Source organism: Phocoena sinus, chromosome X (assembly GCF_008692025.1).
Source record: "Phocoena sinus isolate mPhoSin1 chromosome X, mPhoSin1.pri, whole genome shotgun sequence".
NCBI classification, from domain to species: Eukaryota; Metazoa; Chordata; class Mammalia; order Artiodactyla; family Phocoenidae; genus Phocoena; species Phocoena sinus.
This window is the reverse complement of record NC_045784.1, coordinates 9869052-9888627: the sequence shown is the minus strand read 5'-3', so window position 1 is coordinate 9888627 and position 19576 is coordinate 9869052. Positions and strand designations below refer to the sequence as shown.

The 19576-nt window shown below is 43.3% G+C and overlaps 1 protein-coding gene across 1 annotated transcript in view; it reads right to left on the bottom strand.

The window, feature by feature from the left end:
- Window positions 1–4033: 4033 nt before the first annotated feature.
- FRMPD4 (FERM and PDZ domain containing 4) overlaps window positions 4034–19576 on the bottom strand; it is a 182009-nt gene continuing 166466 nt past the window's right edge. The window contains exons 11-16 of the mRNA XM_032619955.1: window positions 17707–17796; window positions 16817–16999; window positions 14614–14752; window positions 9091–10158; window positions 7428–8717; window positions 4034–5807 (exon numbers count right to left, since the gene is read on the bottom strand). Coding sequence (XP_032475846.1) covers window positions 4483–5807; window positions 7428–8717; window positions 9091–10158; window positions 14614–14752; window positions 16817–16999; window positions 17707–17796 — 4095 coding nt within the window. The 3' untranslated portion in view covers window positions 4034–4482. The remainder of the gene's footprint in view (window positions 5808–7427; window positions 8718–9090; window positions 10159–14613; window positions 14753–16816; window positions 17000–17706; window positions 17797–19576) is intronic.

Genomic DNA, 19576 nt, shown 5'->3' with positions numbered 1-19576 from the left:
GAAGTGAGAGAGTGGCATGGACTTATATATACTACCATATGTAAAATAGACAGCTAGTGGGAAGCAGCCACATAGCACAGGGAGATCAGCTCGGTGCTTTGTGACCACCTAGAGGGGTGGGATAGGGAGGGTGGGAGGGAGACACAAGAGGGAGGGGATATGCACATATACATATACATACAGCTGATTCACTTTGTTATACAGCAGAAACTAACACACCATTGTAAAGCAATTATACTCCAATAAAGATGCGAAAAAAATAAAATAAAAATGAAAAAATTTTAACACAGTTCTAAAGGTTACTTTCCAATTTTTGAAATGAAAAAGTGAGAGGGGTAGGCTAAGGAATAGGTAGAATAAAAAGTGTCCAACTGAGTGATGTTCAAGTTGTTATGAATAAAAATTCAGTTCAAAAGGTAAGACTCCAACTCTTTGATCTTTCAAAGCTGAGAAGCTATTTCTGTAATCTGACTTGAAAGTTTTATCATAGTTTTTGGACTGCCAGAGGGGAAACTTGCACTGAAATCCATAAAACCAAACTGAAAACTATTCTCACAGACAGACACACACATCTATCTACTCAAACACCTGTCCGGCACCTCTATACACCCAAACACACACACGCACACGCACACACACCCCAAATCAACCACTTTCACGGCAGAGATAAAATCAGGTTAGAGGAGAAATAACGTAATAATATCCATGTATTTTGATCCCTGTGAAGATTCCTAAATATTTGCAAGAGGTAAGGAATCACGTGAACACAGCTAATTTGCTTTTTTCTCAATTTCAAAAACAGTTAACACAATTATGAATGGTGATAATCAGTCCAAGAGAACAAACTTTTCCATTGCCAAATGGAGAGTAATCCAGGAGGAATAAATTAGTGTGACATCTTGAGTAGCTCAGAAATAACATTCAGAGAACAACTGACATTTAGAAATATATAAAAGAGGAACAGAAATGAAAATTGTCTTTCCTAAGACGAATTATAATGAAAGATGAAATTCACAGCAAAAGGAATCAATCTACTGTAATGTTGCTGTAGCTGGTCATTTCAATATTGTCAGTTTTTTTTTTTTTTCTGAAAATTTCTTTTGTGATTAGACTAATACCAGCTGGGCTGAGGGGTCTGTGTTAATTTTAATGTCTAAGGCAACTGCATTAGTTGCTGGATTTTACTAGAAGCCTAATACTGTGGCGGTGGTTCATCTGACCCTCTGTCTTTCCGTGTCAATCAGATCCCTCCAGCCAATCCACTTACACAAAGTATGGTGGAACTGAGACTCAGGAGAAGGGCAAATGTGTCCAGACTAACTCTCTGAGTCAAAAGTGAAACTCCTAAACACGCACAATAATGGTAACAATAGCACAGATATAGAAAAAGTTGAAAGCAGATGGCCCAAATTGTTGACAACCACTGTCTTTGGGGGTTGGGTTTATAGGAATTTTCACTTTCTTCATCATTTATTTCTGTATCATATTTATTTGGTAATATTAGGGAATTATTAATTTTAAAAAGTGTGAAAATGGCATTATGATTATGTTTAAAAATTCTTATCTATAGGAAGTGCTTACCGAAATATTCATGGATTAAGTGCTATGATGTCTGGGATTTGCTTCTACATACAGTTTGGAAGGAGGTGCCTAGAAACAGAGAAAAGATTGGGCATGAATGGGTGTGTGATGAGTACACATTGATTCATTATATGATCGTGCCTATCTTTATACATGTTTGAAAGTTTTATAATAAAGGATGAATAAAAATGATAGGTGGTACACCTGGAAAAATAGGCTGCGGACTAAATGTAAAAGACCTCAGGGACAAGGAAGTTTCGTTCTCTGCTTCAGTGGTCTCCGAACTTTAGTGAGTGCAACCCTACCTGCGACAATATTATTGCACACATGCATCAGGCATATGCTTATTAATTAACTGATTTATTTAAAATGATGTACATATACCACTGTACTCTTATGCCATTATAAAACATACACAAACATAAAAAAGGCTAGATAAAAATAAACACAAGTATCATTCTAATACATTCTTCCTACACTCTAGTGGGCCTGGACCCCACTTAGGAGCAGCACATTTAGCGATTGGGGGGCTCTTGAGGTTCTCTAAGTAGTAAAGAGTTTGTTTATAAGAAACAGAAATTTATTGGAGCACCCAAAGGTAATGGGAGATTGGTCAGAAAGACCCAGAGCTATTTCACTGAGGCCTCCAGAAGAACTGAAATGGACTGGGATGGTGTTCTAACTGGACATGTGATCGAACGAGGATCATCACTTCCTTGTATATTTCTTTTATACATATGCAATACACTCATGTATTCTGCACAGAGTCAGGATACGATACGCGTATAAAACAAACAGCCCCTACATATTACCTTGGGCAATATATTTAACGCAGTGCTTATGATGATAATAATATCTAACACTGAGTACTTACTCTTTGCCAGGTATTGCAGTAAGAACTTTATACACATAATTTTACTTAAGACTCGTGACAATCCTATGGAAATAGATCTTATTATTATTGACTTCCATATTACTAGAAGGAACTTGAGACTGAGGAAAACTGACTAGCTTTCCCAAGATGAAAGGGCTAGAAAATGGCACAGTCCAAATTTAAATGAAGAAGTTTCTGACCCCAAACCACATGTCCTTAACTACGAAACTATATTGCCTCCGTAGGGAATTAACGATAGTGTCCAAACCATAAGATCGTCGCGATGATTAAATGAGATAAGATATGATATGTTTAGCACAACGTCTGACATAGAACACAATCCTATATTAATATGTATTTGCGTATACAGAACATTTACCAAAAATTTCCACAGTAAACATCATTAATATTTCTCACTATCAAACACCAATATTTATAACTGTAATCAAATAATGTTTTATTATTTAAACATCATAATAACACGTCTAAACTCCTTTTGTTTGCTACCACCTATAAATATGTGTGGCTTTTGTTATTGAGTCTCTACGGAACAACTGACGAGAGAGACAGCAACTGGGGACTGTGTTATGCCTACAGAAATGGAAATATTTGCACTGGGCACACTCCTGTCATATTCTAAGAAGCCACCTACATAAATAGGAGTGTGTGTAGCTTGAGCACTAAAAGAGCCACGAAGTACATATGTACATATCAACTTTATTTTACAATTGCAGACTTTGCATCCTTTTGCTTTGACCCAAAGATACATTTTTAGAGAGACGATGGTTCTAAAAACTTCTTTGCATTCCGTCAGGTTCACTTGAAGCAGTCAAGTTTACCACTCTTTTTTTTTTCCCCCTCAGCTTTCACATTTCTATCAGCCAATCCAGATTAGAACATTTCAAAAATACTTTTATTATTTATTTAAGTATGGCTTCCATATTAGAGTAACTATCTTTCCCTGATTTTCTGGAACATTCCAGATTTGAAATTTTGTCCCAGTGTTAGGTTGTCACTGCAAATTTGGTTGGAAGCATTGGCTCCCGCAGAGGTGATGCACGAAGCTCTTTGCTTTACGTTACTGGACCTGCATTTACTTGTGAGGATCATTAAACGTTCCTTTTTATAATTTTGCAAATACTTTACTAAATGTTCTGTCACCCTGAAGGGAATTCTAGAGAGATGGTGTCTTTGGTTTGTATATTTTGACACTGAGTCAAAGCAGATCTCTCTTTTCATCAAACAATTTAATTTTGGTATTATTAACTCCTTTCCTTGTGTGCAATTAGATAGTCCCTAAGTAGGTATTACCCGGGAACCTGCCCATCATTCCCCCTGTTCTTCTATTTGGGAAGTATTTTAATTCTAGAAACATCATGAAGAGCATTTGTGTTGACACAATAGAATCCACTCCCACCCCATTTCTAGCCCAAATGGCGTAAGCCAAAATGAAGTATGTAGGATTCCTGGAAAAAAGCATCAGATAACCAAACGCTATGAGCAAAAAATTAATTTATTATATATATTCTCTAATAATTCATAATAGCTTTTTGAATTTTAAATGTCTTTTTGCTATTTCCAATGCTTAAAAATCATAGTTTTAAAACATAAGTACTGTTTTATATACATTGTGATTTTTCTTTTCTTTTTTACTTCTAAATATGAATGATATGGTCTCCAAGTATCCACTTGGAAGGAAAGGGGATAGGATTCATTGTTTTGCTCCAACACAGCAGAATTTAACGTTTCACATAACATACCTGGAGTTTCGACTATATGAAAAATAGCCAAATATCACCACTTCCTTGTATATTTCTTCTACATGTGTATATATGTATAATAGAAACAGAATACATCTGGATTAGTACATTTCAACTTTTCATCAATGTGACTTTTATCTCCTATTTCATATAAAATAACAAAATATACAGAGAGAAGAAAGGAGACATCTGTTCATCGTACACATAAAGTAAATAAAAGTTCATGTATGGCTTTGCAAAGGTAGATTATGACGTGACTTTCATACTTTATTTATTTAAAAGCATCTTGAGAGAACGTGTTAGTGTGCTTACGAGAGCGGCCATGGTGGTTGAATGTCGCATTGAGAGTCCAACATTGGGATCCCCAGTGGTCTTTCCAGTGGCTGCCTCGGCAGCTTTCAGGAGACAGATGTAGTTTATGACCACTTCATCGATCTTCGCTACAATTTCCTGCCGCTGTGTTTCTGAGTTCACAACTTTAACTAATCGCATGCAGGCTTCTGTTAGGCAACAGAGCACTTGAAAGCTGGAAGTCATAGCTAGGAGCATCTCCTCTGGACTTTTCTCGGCCATTGCCATTTTCCTGCAGGCACTCCCCAACTGTCTGGACTCAATGGATAACAGCTGCTTGTACTGAGAAAGTGTTAGGTCATACGCTTCAAGGTGTGACTCCCCTTTCTTCCCCTTGGTTTCCCTGACAAGGCAGAGCAGCTCATTGGCATCATTTTGGGCTGCGAGGAACCCATCGGGCATTGCATATGTGCTCTCCTTAAGGGCATTTATCCTTGCAATCCGGGCATCAAAAGCCAGGTTGCTGAAGTCCACATCATCTGGGCCACTCAAGTCTTCGGCCCAGACCTTCAGAACTGAACCTCTGGACAGCTCCCCTCCTTGCTTCTGAATTCCGACAGCCAGGGGTGGGCTGCTTGGGTCTGGCGTGGCTTGAGTCATCTGTGGTCGAAAGAGGCAAGAGACGTGGTGATCGACCTCTCTCTGCTCTTCGTCCTCATCACCATCTTCATCCTGCCCTCGGTTCAGGAAGCAGTAGCTGAAAGGTCCCCGGCATCTCCAATTGCTGCCTTCCAGCTTCCGCAAGGGCAATGTCCTATACAGCTTTGAGCTTTTGTGAGCTGCTGGGGACCTTTTGTGAACTTTCCCCTCAGAGCTAAAGTGCATCGAGCTTTGGGAAAAACTTTTGGTGAGCTTCTTCCCTAGGGGGAGTTCTGCGTGCCTTTCTGAACTGGCCTCCTGTGCTTCTGTGATACCTGGACACTTTAAGCTGACTGCACCTTTGCTTCTCTCCCGGAAGGTCTCCAAACTTACAGATCCCGAGAGGATACGGCTGCTACGTCTCAGAGCCCTCTGGCTGGGGGGTGTCCTGAGGCTCCCCCCTCGCAGATCCAGTGGCCACCAGCTCACAGCCTCTCCGTAGGCCTGGTTTGCTTGGGAGAAATCAGTAGGGTCTTGATTTGGAATTGGCACCTTTGATTCCGAGTGAATGTTTGATGGTAGCAGGGTGGGATCAGCTTTAGGATGTTGAGGCCAAGCTGAAGGCATGCCTCCTCGTCTCTCCTTCCCAGGCTCTGTCAAAGCTACACTAGGGGTAGTAGGAAAACAGAGAGAATCATTAAGCACCTCACGGGTGGTCACTTTTACTAAATCTCTATGCGATGTCTGTCATCTCCCAAGGATGCACTCGAGAAGAACTGCCATCTGCCAGGGTCGACCTGCTTTCCAAAGACGGCCTCCTGAAATCTTTTAATAGATTTCAATTTTAATATATTTTAAGAAATACTAGAATCTCTTATTCCTGAAACGATTGATTCATTTGGCATTGTCTAGAAATCCCAAATATTTTGAGGGAGACAGTGGAATTTTGTGAATTGCCTTGTTCCCGATATTTATCTATTAAAGCTTAGACACATAATGAGCAAACACACGTCTTCCATACAGATTATTCAACCGTGTTTACGACATTTAAGCTCCATTTCGAGGAGTCAGGTTAATCCTGGCATCGGTTACCTTCCTAAAAAGAAGTGGCCTAATTTAATTAATGCAAATTAGGTATCTTCGCCTTTTGAAGAGGACCCCATGAGGTTCGCCTGGTACAGGGTTTGAAGTTGAGACACTGGGAAAGTCCCAGAAAAGTTGTCATGTGGGGACAATGGCCTCCACCTCACAGAACTTTTGTGAGAAACAAGAGGAATAGGTTAGGTGAAAGCTCTTTGTGAACTGCAAAGTGTCCTTTAATGAGTTTAGAGGTACAGATGCTAGTTGGGAGATGAGTTTAGTAACATTCATAGATGGGTTTCCCAAGGCAGGTGAAGCCAGTGGTGAGTTTTGAGAAAGGGGATAATCTTAAAACGGCGGGAATGGAAATTGACCAATATAAGGTCTCACTAACATCTATTGATCTATATGGAAAAGACACTTCTGAGGATATAATTTGAAATTGCAAAGTATGAAATACTGTCTGCTTTTGCCACAGGATGGCCGGCCAAGCGGATCTCGGAGACGGATAGGTGCCCACTGGGTGGCAGAATGGTGAAGGCGGGCACAGAAGGTGGCTGTGTTCGTGTTTCTACCTGGCGTCTATATTTTATTGTTTGGGGGAAAATAAAGCAGCTCATCGTGCATCCCCCCCAAACCTTTCAGACACTGCGGTAGGCCAGATACTTCAGAGTCCTTGTCTAGGAGAGTCTTACAGAGTAGGGAGGGCTCTGGAAGTACTGCTGAGAGGCAAAGGATCTTCCCCAACCTCTCCCGCCTCCCAGATCCCCTTCTCTATTTTCCTTCCTTGCCTCTCAAAAAGGAAATGGCAAAATGAGAAATTCGACGTCTTGAGAAGGAAATCAAACTTTTGCGATTCTAGGCAATACGATCTTATAACTAAAAGTTGCACTGGGCGCTGCTAAAAGTCTACATTTAGAATTTAGGGAAAGAATGTTGCTCCATCAGATTCTAAAAGCAAGACAGAGCAGGAAGCTAAAGGCCAAAAATGCCATTTCCACTATTGTCCAGACCTAGAAGCGTCAGTATTTACTCAACACTGGGGGAACCATGATTTGACACTTAACCTGGCCACAGTTCTGCAGCCTTTTTAAAAAACCCTTTTCTTTTTCCTCCAGACTTTCTATTTTTAGGTTTGCTGTAAATTTGGTTTACGTGCTCCTGGCAGGTAACGCAGAGCGCTAAATCCGTCATTGCTGTACCTGTGGTTTCCTTAATCTTGGGGAGTCGGTGACATCCGTCTCTCAAAGTGCCAAACAGGGGTTCGGCGTTAATGGCCGTGTGCAGGGCAGGCACTGTCACCCGCGGACACATCCCTTCTGTCTGTGGGTGTAATTCCTTAAAGGCGGCTCCATGGCTGGGAAGCCCGGTGGCTCTCTCCTCGGAAGGAAGGTAACTCACGCCTTTCCCGGCAGCCTCAGGAATCAGGTGCTTCCCCATGGAGGGGCAGAGCGGGGACTCCACCGGAGTGGCACAAGTGCTGCTACTGCTACCCGTGCCACAGCCTGCGTCCACCGAGGAGCCTTGAGAGCTCTGCAGAGAAAAATGGCCCTCGCTCTGCAACGACGACATCCGCTTGGCCAAGTGGTAGTCACAAAGGCGGCCCACGCTCTCCTCTGCCTCGGGGAGCTTGGAAGGATGGTCACAGGTGGACGGGTCAGCATCGTCCGGGTTACCTAAGTCTTTGGCTGAAGACACACAGGTCACCTCTGTTAAGAAGTGGTCCCGCTGGCCAAGTCCTGAAACCTCAACGGCTTCTCCATCAGGAGCCCCATCATCCTTCCCTTCGGTCTCTGTGGTTCCCACAGCCAAAGCTCTGGGAAAGGTTATCCCTGCTGCTGCTTCCAACCCACTTTTTTCAGCCATAGGCCCCTCAGTGGCCACATACCATCTCTGGCTGTCCTTGCGAAAGGCAGTTCTCTCCAGGTTAAAAGTGCTCAGGTGTTGACTGTCCCTTGAAGACACACTAGCAAACTGACCTTTGGCGTCCTCCTCCACGTCTGCCGTTTTGGTCCCCTGCTGTTTTTTCCCTGGCATGCTCCCATTAAGGGATGCTTTCCCCTCCCCGTCGGCCGGCTGGCTTTTTCTTTTGCTGGTGCAGGAATATGCCATCGGCCCAATGTGCAGTTTGCCAAAATAGTCAGTGACTGACTTAGTCTCCATGGTTTCGGGCTCCATCTCCACATGGCCCGAGTGAAGGATCTGCTTGGAAGGCACAACTTTGGGCGGGAGGTCGCTCACTGGACGGGCAGTGAGGGCGTGGGAGGCCTTCGGAGGCAAGGCCCCAGGTGGGCTTTTGGAGGTGGGGAACTCTGTCTGCTCTTCCGCAAGGGGGTGGTAGCCTTCGTGAGTGGCCAAGAACATGCGGGAGAGGTTTTCTGACTGCTTCTGGGCCGTGGCCAGTTCAGAACTCTCCGTCATTTCCGAAGAGTTAGTTTCATTGCCCGAGTCTGACGAGGACTCGGGACTATAAGCCCGCAAGATGGCTACACCTGCAGGCCGTAAAAAACAAGAGCCAGTTAATGGATGCATCACAGGCACTAGGAGACATGTAAGAAAATGGGGCTCATTATTATTAAAAAAAAAAACAAAAAAAAACCCAACTTTTTCCCTTTTCAGTAAAAGGACTCTGAGTTTATTGCACAGTTGTTCCGGAAATGGGGGGAAAAAACGTGCCACGTGTTTTAAAAAAAGAACAACCAAGGACACCACACACACAAAAACCCCACGATGGTAGTTTCAGCACGTTTAGGAAACGGGACATGCGTGACATGAAGGACACATGACAGGACTCCAAGGGCGGATGGCTTGCAAGGATGAAATGATATGGCTATCAGTGAATAAATGTAACAATCGTGAAAGAACCTGAATTGTCACTGGTCTGCTGATCTTCTGACACGGACAGAGCTTCTAGAGTGTCCAGCGTGGAAACGACGGCGCTATCCAGGCCCTTCTCACACTTGCCCTCGGCGCTGGTGGGCACAGTGTCGATAAGGGACACGGGGATCTCGTCGTTCTGCAGGGTGCCGCCTGCCTCCTTGTCCCCCAGGAAGGGAGCGGCCTGGCCGTGACAGTCCTCCTCGTCGGAACTATCTCTGAAGCCAGGTGGAGGCGCGGCGATAGCCATGTTCAAGGAACGCAGCAGGAAGTCGTCCTCGTTGTCGTCCCCTTCGGGCGGGGGCAGGGACGTGAGGTCAATGATGTCATCGCTTGACCCAGACAGGTTGAGGATGGCCGGCTGGTTCATGTCTCCCACCACGAGGTCCTCCTCGCAGCTCACGTCATCCTCGTCCTCCGCGTCGTCGGCGTTCTCCGCGTAACAGATGTCGTGCAAGAGGGGCTCCTCTATGCCCTGGGCAGCCTCGAAGTTCTTCACGTCGCCTATGTTTGCATACACAGAATTGGCCACGAACTGGATGCCCTCTGCGTCTGGAGTGAGATCCAGGCTCTTCGTGTCATTGGCACCGCTGATGTAGAGATTCCTCTGCTTCTCCAGCAGATCTGGACTCTGGTCCAGCAGTCTTTCATAGCCGAGAGTCGGGGGAGTGATACCATCATCCAAGGCGAGATCTCCAAAAATAAAGGACACTTTAGCTCCTCTTGGAGGCTCCTGTGCTTTCTTTAGAGCTTCTGGTCCTGAGAGAGTCAACAGGGACCGCTGAGCTAGACTTCTGTAGTCTGCCTTGCACGGAGCATCTCCCGGCTGGGTCAGCTGCTGGCTGAGTTCGTCTGAGTTATAGGTGTTGTCCATGTACAAGTGCCGGTGGTGGTCTTTTGGACACAAGGTGCCTTCTGGAATCTCAACTGCCTTCTGCTTCGCATCTATATATGTTATCTGTGCTTCTTGCTCCCCTTCGTCAATGAATGTGGTCACTTGGGGTACACAGTTCCAATCTGGGCCAAGGAGGTTATGCTTTCCTTTATTTTCAGTTCCTAAAGAGAAAGAGTCATGCAAAGACACATTACTGTGCTGTCTGGTTTCTGGGGGGCCTTGTCTCTGTTTCTTAACTTAATGGCTTTTAGCACCACTTTTGTGAATACGGTTGTCATTCAGCTTTCCAAATACGGTAGCGGTCGATTTAGGCTTCAGGTGCAAGGATTTCTTGGTTAGGAGAATTGATACTGCAGAAAATACAATTGCTATTTGATAAAACAGAATACCATCCGAGAGTAGGGAACTACAGCTTACTTCCATCTGATCTCTGATTCTAGCATTAAAAGGCCTCATTTATGTCTATAAATGTGAATATACAACATGCCTTTAAAAATCCTTAAAGGCGATAGTCCAATAGGCTGTTATTCCAGAAAACAGATTGCCCTTTTCTTTGTAAAGTGAGAGCTAACATTTCCCGCTTTGTATAGGGAGATGTTGGACTTTTCCCTCATTGAGTTAAGAGAAGGTCAAGGATCCTCATACTTCTACCACGTATTTTAGGAAATACTGTAACGATAAGGTAATAATAAATATATACATATAATGTATATTAATAAAAACTATAATACTACATATTGCAATGGTGGCACCAAAACTTCTCTCTTTAGCCTTCTCCTGTCCTTGTGGGTGTGCGTATTTTTTACACATAAATGCCAGTACGCGTGCCTGTAAGCACACACGCACACAGGTAGGATGTACAAGGTGGAGCATTCGCAGGTAATGCACCCTCTCTGCTATTTCTACGCATAGTTAATACTTCGATGAATTTCCATTTTTACTTGTATCGTGAAAACTCCTGAAGATTTGTTTGTTGTTCTTCAAAACTGCAAAACTCTAATTTAAATCTCATTGTTTTGTTTGATCTTCAAGAGTCTTCCAATAGAGAATTCGACTGTGGAGATTTTGCTCTGATATTTACCAAGACGGGGCAGCAAGTCATTGTGTCAATATTGCTTTGTCAATTCCAGAGGTGACATTTTGAGGAAATGTTAGGGTCACAAATTGTCCCATTTGTTTCCTCAAATTGCCCTCTGGCCCAAGTTTGAATAATACTGAAATCAGATATACAAGAGATACGGGAAAAAAATCAGTTTTACTGAAGAGGTTTTGGCTCTCTCCCAAATATACAATGGACTCAATGCCGCGCAATGTTCCGAGGCATTTTATTCAATACATATATTTTTATGAAGAGCAGGTAAAGATGAAATTTTGAAGACACTGAGTTACACACCAGCCATACTTACGAGCTACCTTATAACAGATACACCTGTCAGGGTTCAGCACTGTTTTATTAACAATGACATGGATTATGACTGGCTCTGTGTGAGTGAGTGAGTGAGTGAGTGAGTGAGTGAGTGAGTGAGTGTGTGTGTGTGTGTGTGTGTGTGTGTGTGTGACGAGTGTCGATTGTTGGGAGGAGGGAGAGTAGTTCAGCAAAGTTGTGAGACAGCTCTGGGTTTAAACCAGGGCTTGGCAAATTTTCTCTGTAAAGGGAGGGCCAGATAGTAAATATTTTAGGTTTTGTGGGCCAACAGCTCAGTTGAGCAACTACTCAACTCTGCTGTTGTAACACGAAAGGAGCCACAGATGACACATAAGCAAGTGGATGTGGTGACTTGAATGGTGACCCCCCCCGAAAAGCTAAGAATGTGACTTTATTTGGAAAGAGTCTTTGCAGATATAATTAAGGATCTTGAGATGAGATCACCCCGAATTATCTGTGTAGGGCCCTAAATTCCAATGGAAAGTGCCCTTATAAGAGAAAAGCAGAGGGAGATTTGGGCCACACAGAGAAGGAGGGAAGACCGTGGGAAGACAGAGGCAGAGACTAGAGTCATGCAGCTACAAGGAATGCTGATGGCCACTACAGCAACAGGAAGAGGCAAAGAAAGACTCTCCCTGGAACCTCTGGAGGGGGCATGGCCCTGCCAATGCCTCGATTTTGGACCTCTAGCCCCCCAAACTGTGAGAGAACAAGTTTCTGTTATGTTGTCCCCAAGCTTGTGATACTTTGTTACGGCTGCCCCAGGAACCTAATACAATGTACAAGTTTCAATGAAACTTTACTCACAAGAACAAGATTTGATCCATGGGCCATACTTTGCCCACCCCTGGTTTAGACCAACAAGAAAACTGAACAGGTGAGCAGGCTAAAGGGCACAGTTAATAGACTTTCCTAAGGCTCAGAGATGCTTAGCTGTGTGGGTGCAGGGGTTTTGAAAGTACTTGAAGGGTTAATTTTCAAGATAGTGAAGAAGAAATAGGGGCTTACTGTTCCTGGTTAGAGAGCTTGACGAAGGCCTTTGATCAATTTGAGACAAGAAGAAAATACGTACTCACTCTTGGCTTCCTTCCAGGAGGGTGTACTGATTTGGCTCCTGGAATGATTTTGGAAACACAGAAGGATGTCTCCTTCTAGGGATGAGCTGGCCTCAACAGACTTTGCTCTGTATAGTTTTTGAGTCTCAGGAGATCTCTGCGGAATTTCTGAGGAGAAGGGAGCCCTTTCAGCCATGAGAGGATGCTAAGTCCCGAGCTGCAGCTCTGCTTGGGTCAACCAGTTGCTTTTTTGGAGTGTGCCATCTCTCGCACTTGTCCTCCCTTATTAAACACGCACAAGCACACACGTACTCCTGCTTGCGTGTGCTATTTGGAACATGTGCCCTCACCCTCATTCTCACTGTCGAACCGAGAGAAATTACCGAAAGGTTGAAGTTCCAGTCTTTCTCCACAGTAATATAATACTTTTTGGAACTAAGTTTTTGCCTCTTGAAACTTTATTCAACATCACATTGTGAGTCACTATATATAAAGTGGACAGAACTGAGGGCCCTCGGTTCTGTAACCATTTGTAGAATGGTAGGTTTGGCTTTCTACTTGCACCCATACAATCTTAACGGTCCATGGAGAAAAGGTTTGATTTTCACAAGAAACTTTACGGTTTTAAGATTTAAGATTTTCCAATGTGAAAGGATTGTGTTAAATTGTGGAACTGCTCTTCAGAATTTCAAGCGTCAGCGTTCAGTTGCTCTAAATCTCCTCGCTCAATGAAAACATGTGGTCGTAAAAATATTTACCACCTCCTTTTTGAACCTACTCATTTTTAACCATTTGTGTCTCTTAGAAGCAAGAGACACTTCGAGGTGGGGTGGGATGAAATCTAGCCGCAAGTCCCAGCTGCCGTCCAGCACACCTTGCTCACCTCTCTTTCTCTCTGGTTTTCCTTTACCCTTTGACAGCAACTGTTTCCACTTAACCAACCGTCACAATAAACCGCATGCCGGTCTGTCTGTGTGTGTGCCTAGCTACATATTACTATATATCCATGGAATAATTTCTGTCTTCTGCTAAGTTTAAAACTAGGGGATCTTCCTCCCCTTCTTTTTCCTTTCCCCCTTTTCTCTCAGTAACAGCGACAACAAAATTTGTTCTTAAGAATTTCCCTTTCTTTTAAAAGAAACCCTAATTATGGAGCCCCTGATTATACTTTTTCATGGGTCAGTAGCTCTGGCTTGAATGGTAGGGTCTGTCCATCAGCCGTATTTCCTGAGGGTCCACTACAGATGGAGGAAAAAGTTCAAACACTGAAGAAAAAGGTTCTAGAACATGCAAACTATTATACATAGAATGGATACACAACAAGGTCTTACTGTAGAGCACAGGGAGCTATATTCTATATCCTGTGATAAACCATCATGGAAAAGAGTATGAAGAAGAATGTGTATATATGGATAACAGCTGTACAGCAGCAATGAACACACGGTAAATCAACTCTATTTCCATAAAATAAACTTCCAAAACGAAAAGTTCTAAAATAAATAAAAACCGTCCACCCTCAAAGGGACTATCAGTTCAACAGCTGCAGCCCTGCTTCTCCTCACTTTGGAGCTATTTCTCCCTGTCAGGTCGCTGAGATGAATTACTTGATCTTTGCCATTTTGACGCTTCTGCTAAAAAGCTAAAAAGCTAAAGGGCTTCCAGGGTCCCTTCTAGAGCCCGAAGTCCAAGGGCCGGGCAATTCTCAAGTCTTCCTGTTGTAAGGCTCCCAGAATCCTGGAACCTTAACGAGGGACCAGCCCTAGAGCTGGGGGCTCACAACCCCTACTGGGCATTCCATCCTTAGTTCTCTGTGCCCTGACTCACCTCTAGAAGAATGAGGCAGTAAAAACTTAGCCGTATAGGCTGAGGCCTACACCCTTCACAATAATTCAATCACTGCTTTGGAAGCATGCACCCAACATTGCCAAGTGATGTGTAAAATAGGATGGAAAAATCAACATCTTCATTAAAAAAATCTAGACCAAATCAGAAGTAATTGGAGGGTTTTGTGTTAAATTTGGACACTAGATGGTTTTATGTGTACAGCTTTAACTTTTCAAGAAATATCCTTTTCACTGTTGTCTGGTGGTGTGGGGACGGGAGGTCGGTGCCTCGTGAGTTTAGGAAGAGAATACCTGTCTCCTGGGTCCCTGCGTTTTTCTTGTTGGCCATGTTAAATATCGACCTCCTGGAATCCACAAGCAGCCGGTAGTATCCAGCCGTTAAGCAGGCCAGGTTCATGGCGTCGGAAGATTCCATCAAGAGCGTGATGGGCTACACAAAAGAGAATGTTTTGGTTAAAACCATCCCTCCTTAATAACCTCCCACAAGGGACAACGACTACATTTGTGCTCATGGAATGTGAACAAACGAAGTTTCGGAGCGACTGTTTCACTGAAGAAACGCAAATGGGGGAAAGGACAGGTATAACAGAGAGCCTGACTGAAAAACGTTCAGGTGACAACATTTTGAAAGGCTAGACATTTGGAACCTTTCCCAAGTCATAATGGATTAAAAAAAAAAAAGACTGGCTTTGTTCCAAATAGTTAATATTTTTAAAAGTCATAGTTAAGGAGTCAGTTACTAGTTGTGAACCCGCCATCTGAAAAAAAATCACAGGAAGATTAAGTTTGGGTTCGTGGTGAAAATTCGTGTTGAAGCAAAGCAAAAATCAAGTGGAAATTACTGCTAAGACTGAATGAAAAGTGTCAAAGAGATCCAGGAAAATGACGCTTCTAAAAGAAACTGTAAATTCAGAGGAGGGCAAAACAGACATGGGAGTTGAGAAAAGGCCCTGCCAGAACTTTCTGGAAACTATGAGGTTACCATATAACTGGACGTGGATCTTGGGCATATAGGGAAGCAATTATCCTCGTTGAGTAAGGAAGGGTGGACTTGCTGGTGTGTTCTTGTTGAAAGAGAAAGAAAGTGAGAGGGAAATAAGGGAGCAAAGAACAAGCAGACACCCGGAGAGGCACAGAAACAGCGAGATGACAGGCCTCTTGCCTTCACTGCCACGGGTAGCACCCTGGCCTTGGCTGGTGAAACCTAATTTCCACCCAAAGCCCCTATAGTACTTGATGTGCTGCCTTTTCCTTCCATTTCAACTGTGGTCTCCCTCCAAGCCACCTCACAATTCTTTTCAGTAGGCAGGAAACCACCCATAGGGTCTTGTCACCCATTTCTGTTGGAGACAGATTATCCCTGTCATCAGGTCTGTGATGACTGCACCCGATATACCCTTTCTTCCGCCTGTTTTCCATGACAGGCTATTGTTCTCAGCATCCTCGGTTATGGACTGGGACAGGCACGCCAAGTCTCCTCTTGGACTTTCTTTGCCATGAAGTCAAGGGCGACGCCCTGGATTCAGCCCACGGAACGCCATGGGCCACGGCCAGCGCTCCTGAGCGGCACGCTCGCCCTTTCACGCTCATCTTTTCCTGCTGCACAGCACACTGAGGCTTCCCTTTGGCTATGCAGAAGCCCTTTCCCACGTTCTCCTTTACTCTCAAATCCGCCCCTCCCACGCCCTGGTGGGCATGAGGCTGGGAGCGGGTTAGGGGTAGAGGGAGTTCTCAGAGCACTCGTCCTGGGTCACCCTGTTTCCTTTGTGGACTCACTGTGTCTCTTTGGATCCAGTGCCTTTTCTCTCTAGAAACATCAGATACATTAACGCTGCCAAAATCTAATGACTCATCTATTACATACCGGGACAAGAAGGTAGGGACAGGGGACCTGGATTACTTCCTGTCAACTTCTGTTTGGGGAGGAAATGTCTGCCCTCTGAGGACAATCTCAGATAGTTGTTTCAAATGAAATGGCCATGATATTAAAGGGGCCAGATGTTCAGCCAGCACTAATTGCTATAGCATGAAAAGACAGATTGACTAAAATACTCAGTTTTTCCAAAAGAGTAAGCACATATGGATGCAACCTAACAAAAGGGAAAGGGGGTTCTGAACAAAGTTGGGAAAAATCTCCCGGACTCTATACAAGAGCCACAGATTCTAGAAAGTAAGTAGGGAGACGTGTCCCCTACTCTCCATGTATGGTTCATGCACTCTGGAGCCGGAAGGGACTTTAGAAATGAACTCACTTGCTTTCTCACGTAGAGATGAAGAAATGGAGCCCAGAGAAAGAGAGTGACTCGTCCCCCAACCACAGAGCTGTCTAGTGAGGACTCGAGCCCTCACACCTGAGTTGGGTGGACTTTTTCTGCACCCGTGGCGCCTTCCATGCGCTGCACATGTTGACATTTTGCCTCTTTATAAATATCTGCAGCACTATCAGGAAGCAAGGCCACGTTCAAGGCCACGTGTCAGTGTCTGAAAGACTTACCTTCACGTCCAGCACATGGAGCTCCACCTTCACCAAGTTCTCCTCTTCAGTAAACATCTCAATCCTATTGACGTGGCTGAAGTCAGCTAAAAGAGCCACCAGATTGGTTTTGGTGTTTATCACGTGGCTTATGCCGTAGCGGGGCCCCACCAGGAGGGTCACTTCTGAGCGCTTTTCTGCCTGCTGAGAAAGAGACGTCGACAAAATATGAAAACTACTAGACCTCTGGGAATTCCCTGGAGGTCCAGTGGTTAGGACTCCGCACTTTCACTGCCCGAGGCCCCGGGTTCAATCCCTGGTCGGGGAACTAAGATCCCGCAAGTCGCGTAGTAGTGCGTCCAATAAATAAGTAAACTAATTAAATTAAATAAAAATAAAAATACTAGACCTCTGAAGCACCAGGCAAAGCTGAACCTGAGAGTCTGTTTTTATAAGATTACATTTTCTTTAGAAAGTATTCCTGGGTTACATTGTACTAAATCATCCAATTAGAAGAACCAGATATATGGTTGCAGCGAGGCTCTGATAAAATTATGAATAATGTAGAAAGTAAATGTTATCATAGCACATATATTCATTATCATGAGAAGCTTTTAGAAATGAGGATTTTTTAAATCATTCTGGCCCAGTGACTTAAAAGGAGGCCATTGTGCGAGCGCATTCTCTCGGCTCTCCACATTTCTTTTTCCAGGGCATTCTGCAGTGGCATTATCTAGCTTAACGTTTCTTCTGATATTTTCACACTGGGGTGCAGTCAATTAGAAATAAGGGCTGGAAAAGATTCACAGCTGATTTGCTTTTGTCATCAGACAGCTCATTCAAGACAGCCTAGACAGTGACATTTTGCAGGCCTCTGTGGCTTCCATGAAAAAGCAAGGAAAAGAAATTACCACTAATGTTGCCTTGAACACACGGCCCCCATACAGTCGAAGGTCACTGAGGAACTTGAGATAATGGACCTTGGCTTGAAGTGCGGAGAGCTGAGGAGAGAAAAGAAACCTCAGGTGTTCACTCCATCGGGCGTGATTGTGTTCCGGCTGGACACCAGCCGAAAACAAGGGCAAACGAGAAGGATGCTTCTACTGCCAACAGATGGGGTGTGACAAGGGCTCTTCATGAGGAATGAAAGTAAACTGCTCTGTATTTGGTTTCCTGATCAAGGGCTGCAACAGGACATCTAGATTTAAATCTTTTCGTTTTGGGAGAAAAATATGGATTTGCTGGGCCAGAGCATTCAACAAGTCAGAATGAGATGATAGAATTCTCCACTGCAATGGGTGCGTGCAGAGTTTGTGGGAGCTGTTTTGAATACACACCTGCAATCCATAGAAAGCCTTTTAAATGGGCTCTTCACTCCCATCTTGTTTCTTCCAGTCTTTGCAAGTTTCCAGGGAAAGTGAACTTTCTGAGCACCAGTCATTGTGGAAATGTTTGAACTCACTATCTAGGTCAGTTCCAAGAAATGACTCTAAGAATTCAATTCCAAGAATCCATTGATTCAATTCTAAGAATCTATTGAGTTTCATGAGTGACTGACAAATGAAATTTTATCCAGGTAAAACTGATCTTTATGAAGACTTAAAAATGCAGATTCCCATATCCTAAAAAAGTACTTGATTGAAAAAAGTCCACGTTTCAATCTAAAATATGATACAAAACTACTAGACATGAAATAGATAAACAACAAGGTCCTACTGTATAGCACAGGGAACTGTACTCAATATCTTATAGTAAACCATAATGGAAAAGAATCTGAAAAAGAATATATACATATATATATATATATATATATATATATACACACACACACACGCACATATGTATGTATAACTGAATCACTTTGCTGTACACCTGAAACACTTTAAATCGACTATACTTCAAAAAAAATTTTTTTAATTAAAAAAATGAAAGAAAGAAAAAAAGTCCACATTTCATACCAAATGTGCCAGGAAAGTTTGTTAGAGGTGAAATTTTCCAACGAGGTGTAGAACATCAAGTAGCAAGGACTGTAAAACTCTGTTTTCAATTGCAGATAACTTGCCAACTCATTTGTCAACCGTACCTCAATGTGCTATCCTTTATATAATTGTAGTTTAGAACCAATCATCCAGCCGACTTCTTTCAAAAATCCAAAGCACTTTGCAAATTGATTTGAAATCAAACCACTCACTCTTAACTAGAAAAAAAATGACCGTTATAGAAGGACAGTGACAGATAGACTGACCTTAGAGCAGTTATCCAAATTATTACAAAACCAGTGGGCCAGGCTTGGAAGAAAATCACACCAAGTCAATTAAAAGAAAGTAGCTTTGGGCAAGTCAGAACTGATACTTAGAACATCTTGACCCATGACATCCTGCTATATTTCCATAAGCTGAATGCTTACAGAAACTGGGAAGTAAGTCAAAGGTGGCTGATAGTGTGTCAAAGCTGATCACATGTTTAAAAAAGTCATTGGGGGTGAGGAGGGAGCGGAAATAAGTATGTGTTAGCCAGTAAAAAGGACTTAAAATCAGATACTAAAAGACCAAAGAACTAGCCACACAAATGATTTGTATTAGAGTCACACACGTTTCTATGGCTGATATCACTGAGAAACTGTTCTTGGGTTGTCAGACTGCCTCCAATTTTATAGGTCCTGGATTTTAAGGCTCCTTCTCTTTCTGGTTCCTGAAACCCTGTGCTTTTATTACCAATAAACGTAACTCTCTATTCTGACCAACAGTATATTTTAAAATGTCCTTTGTATCTCTTTTACTT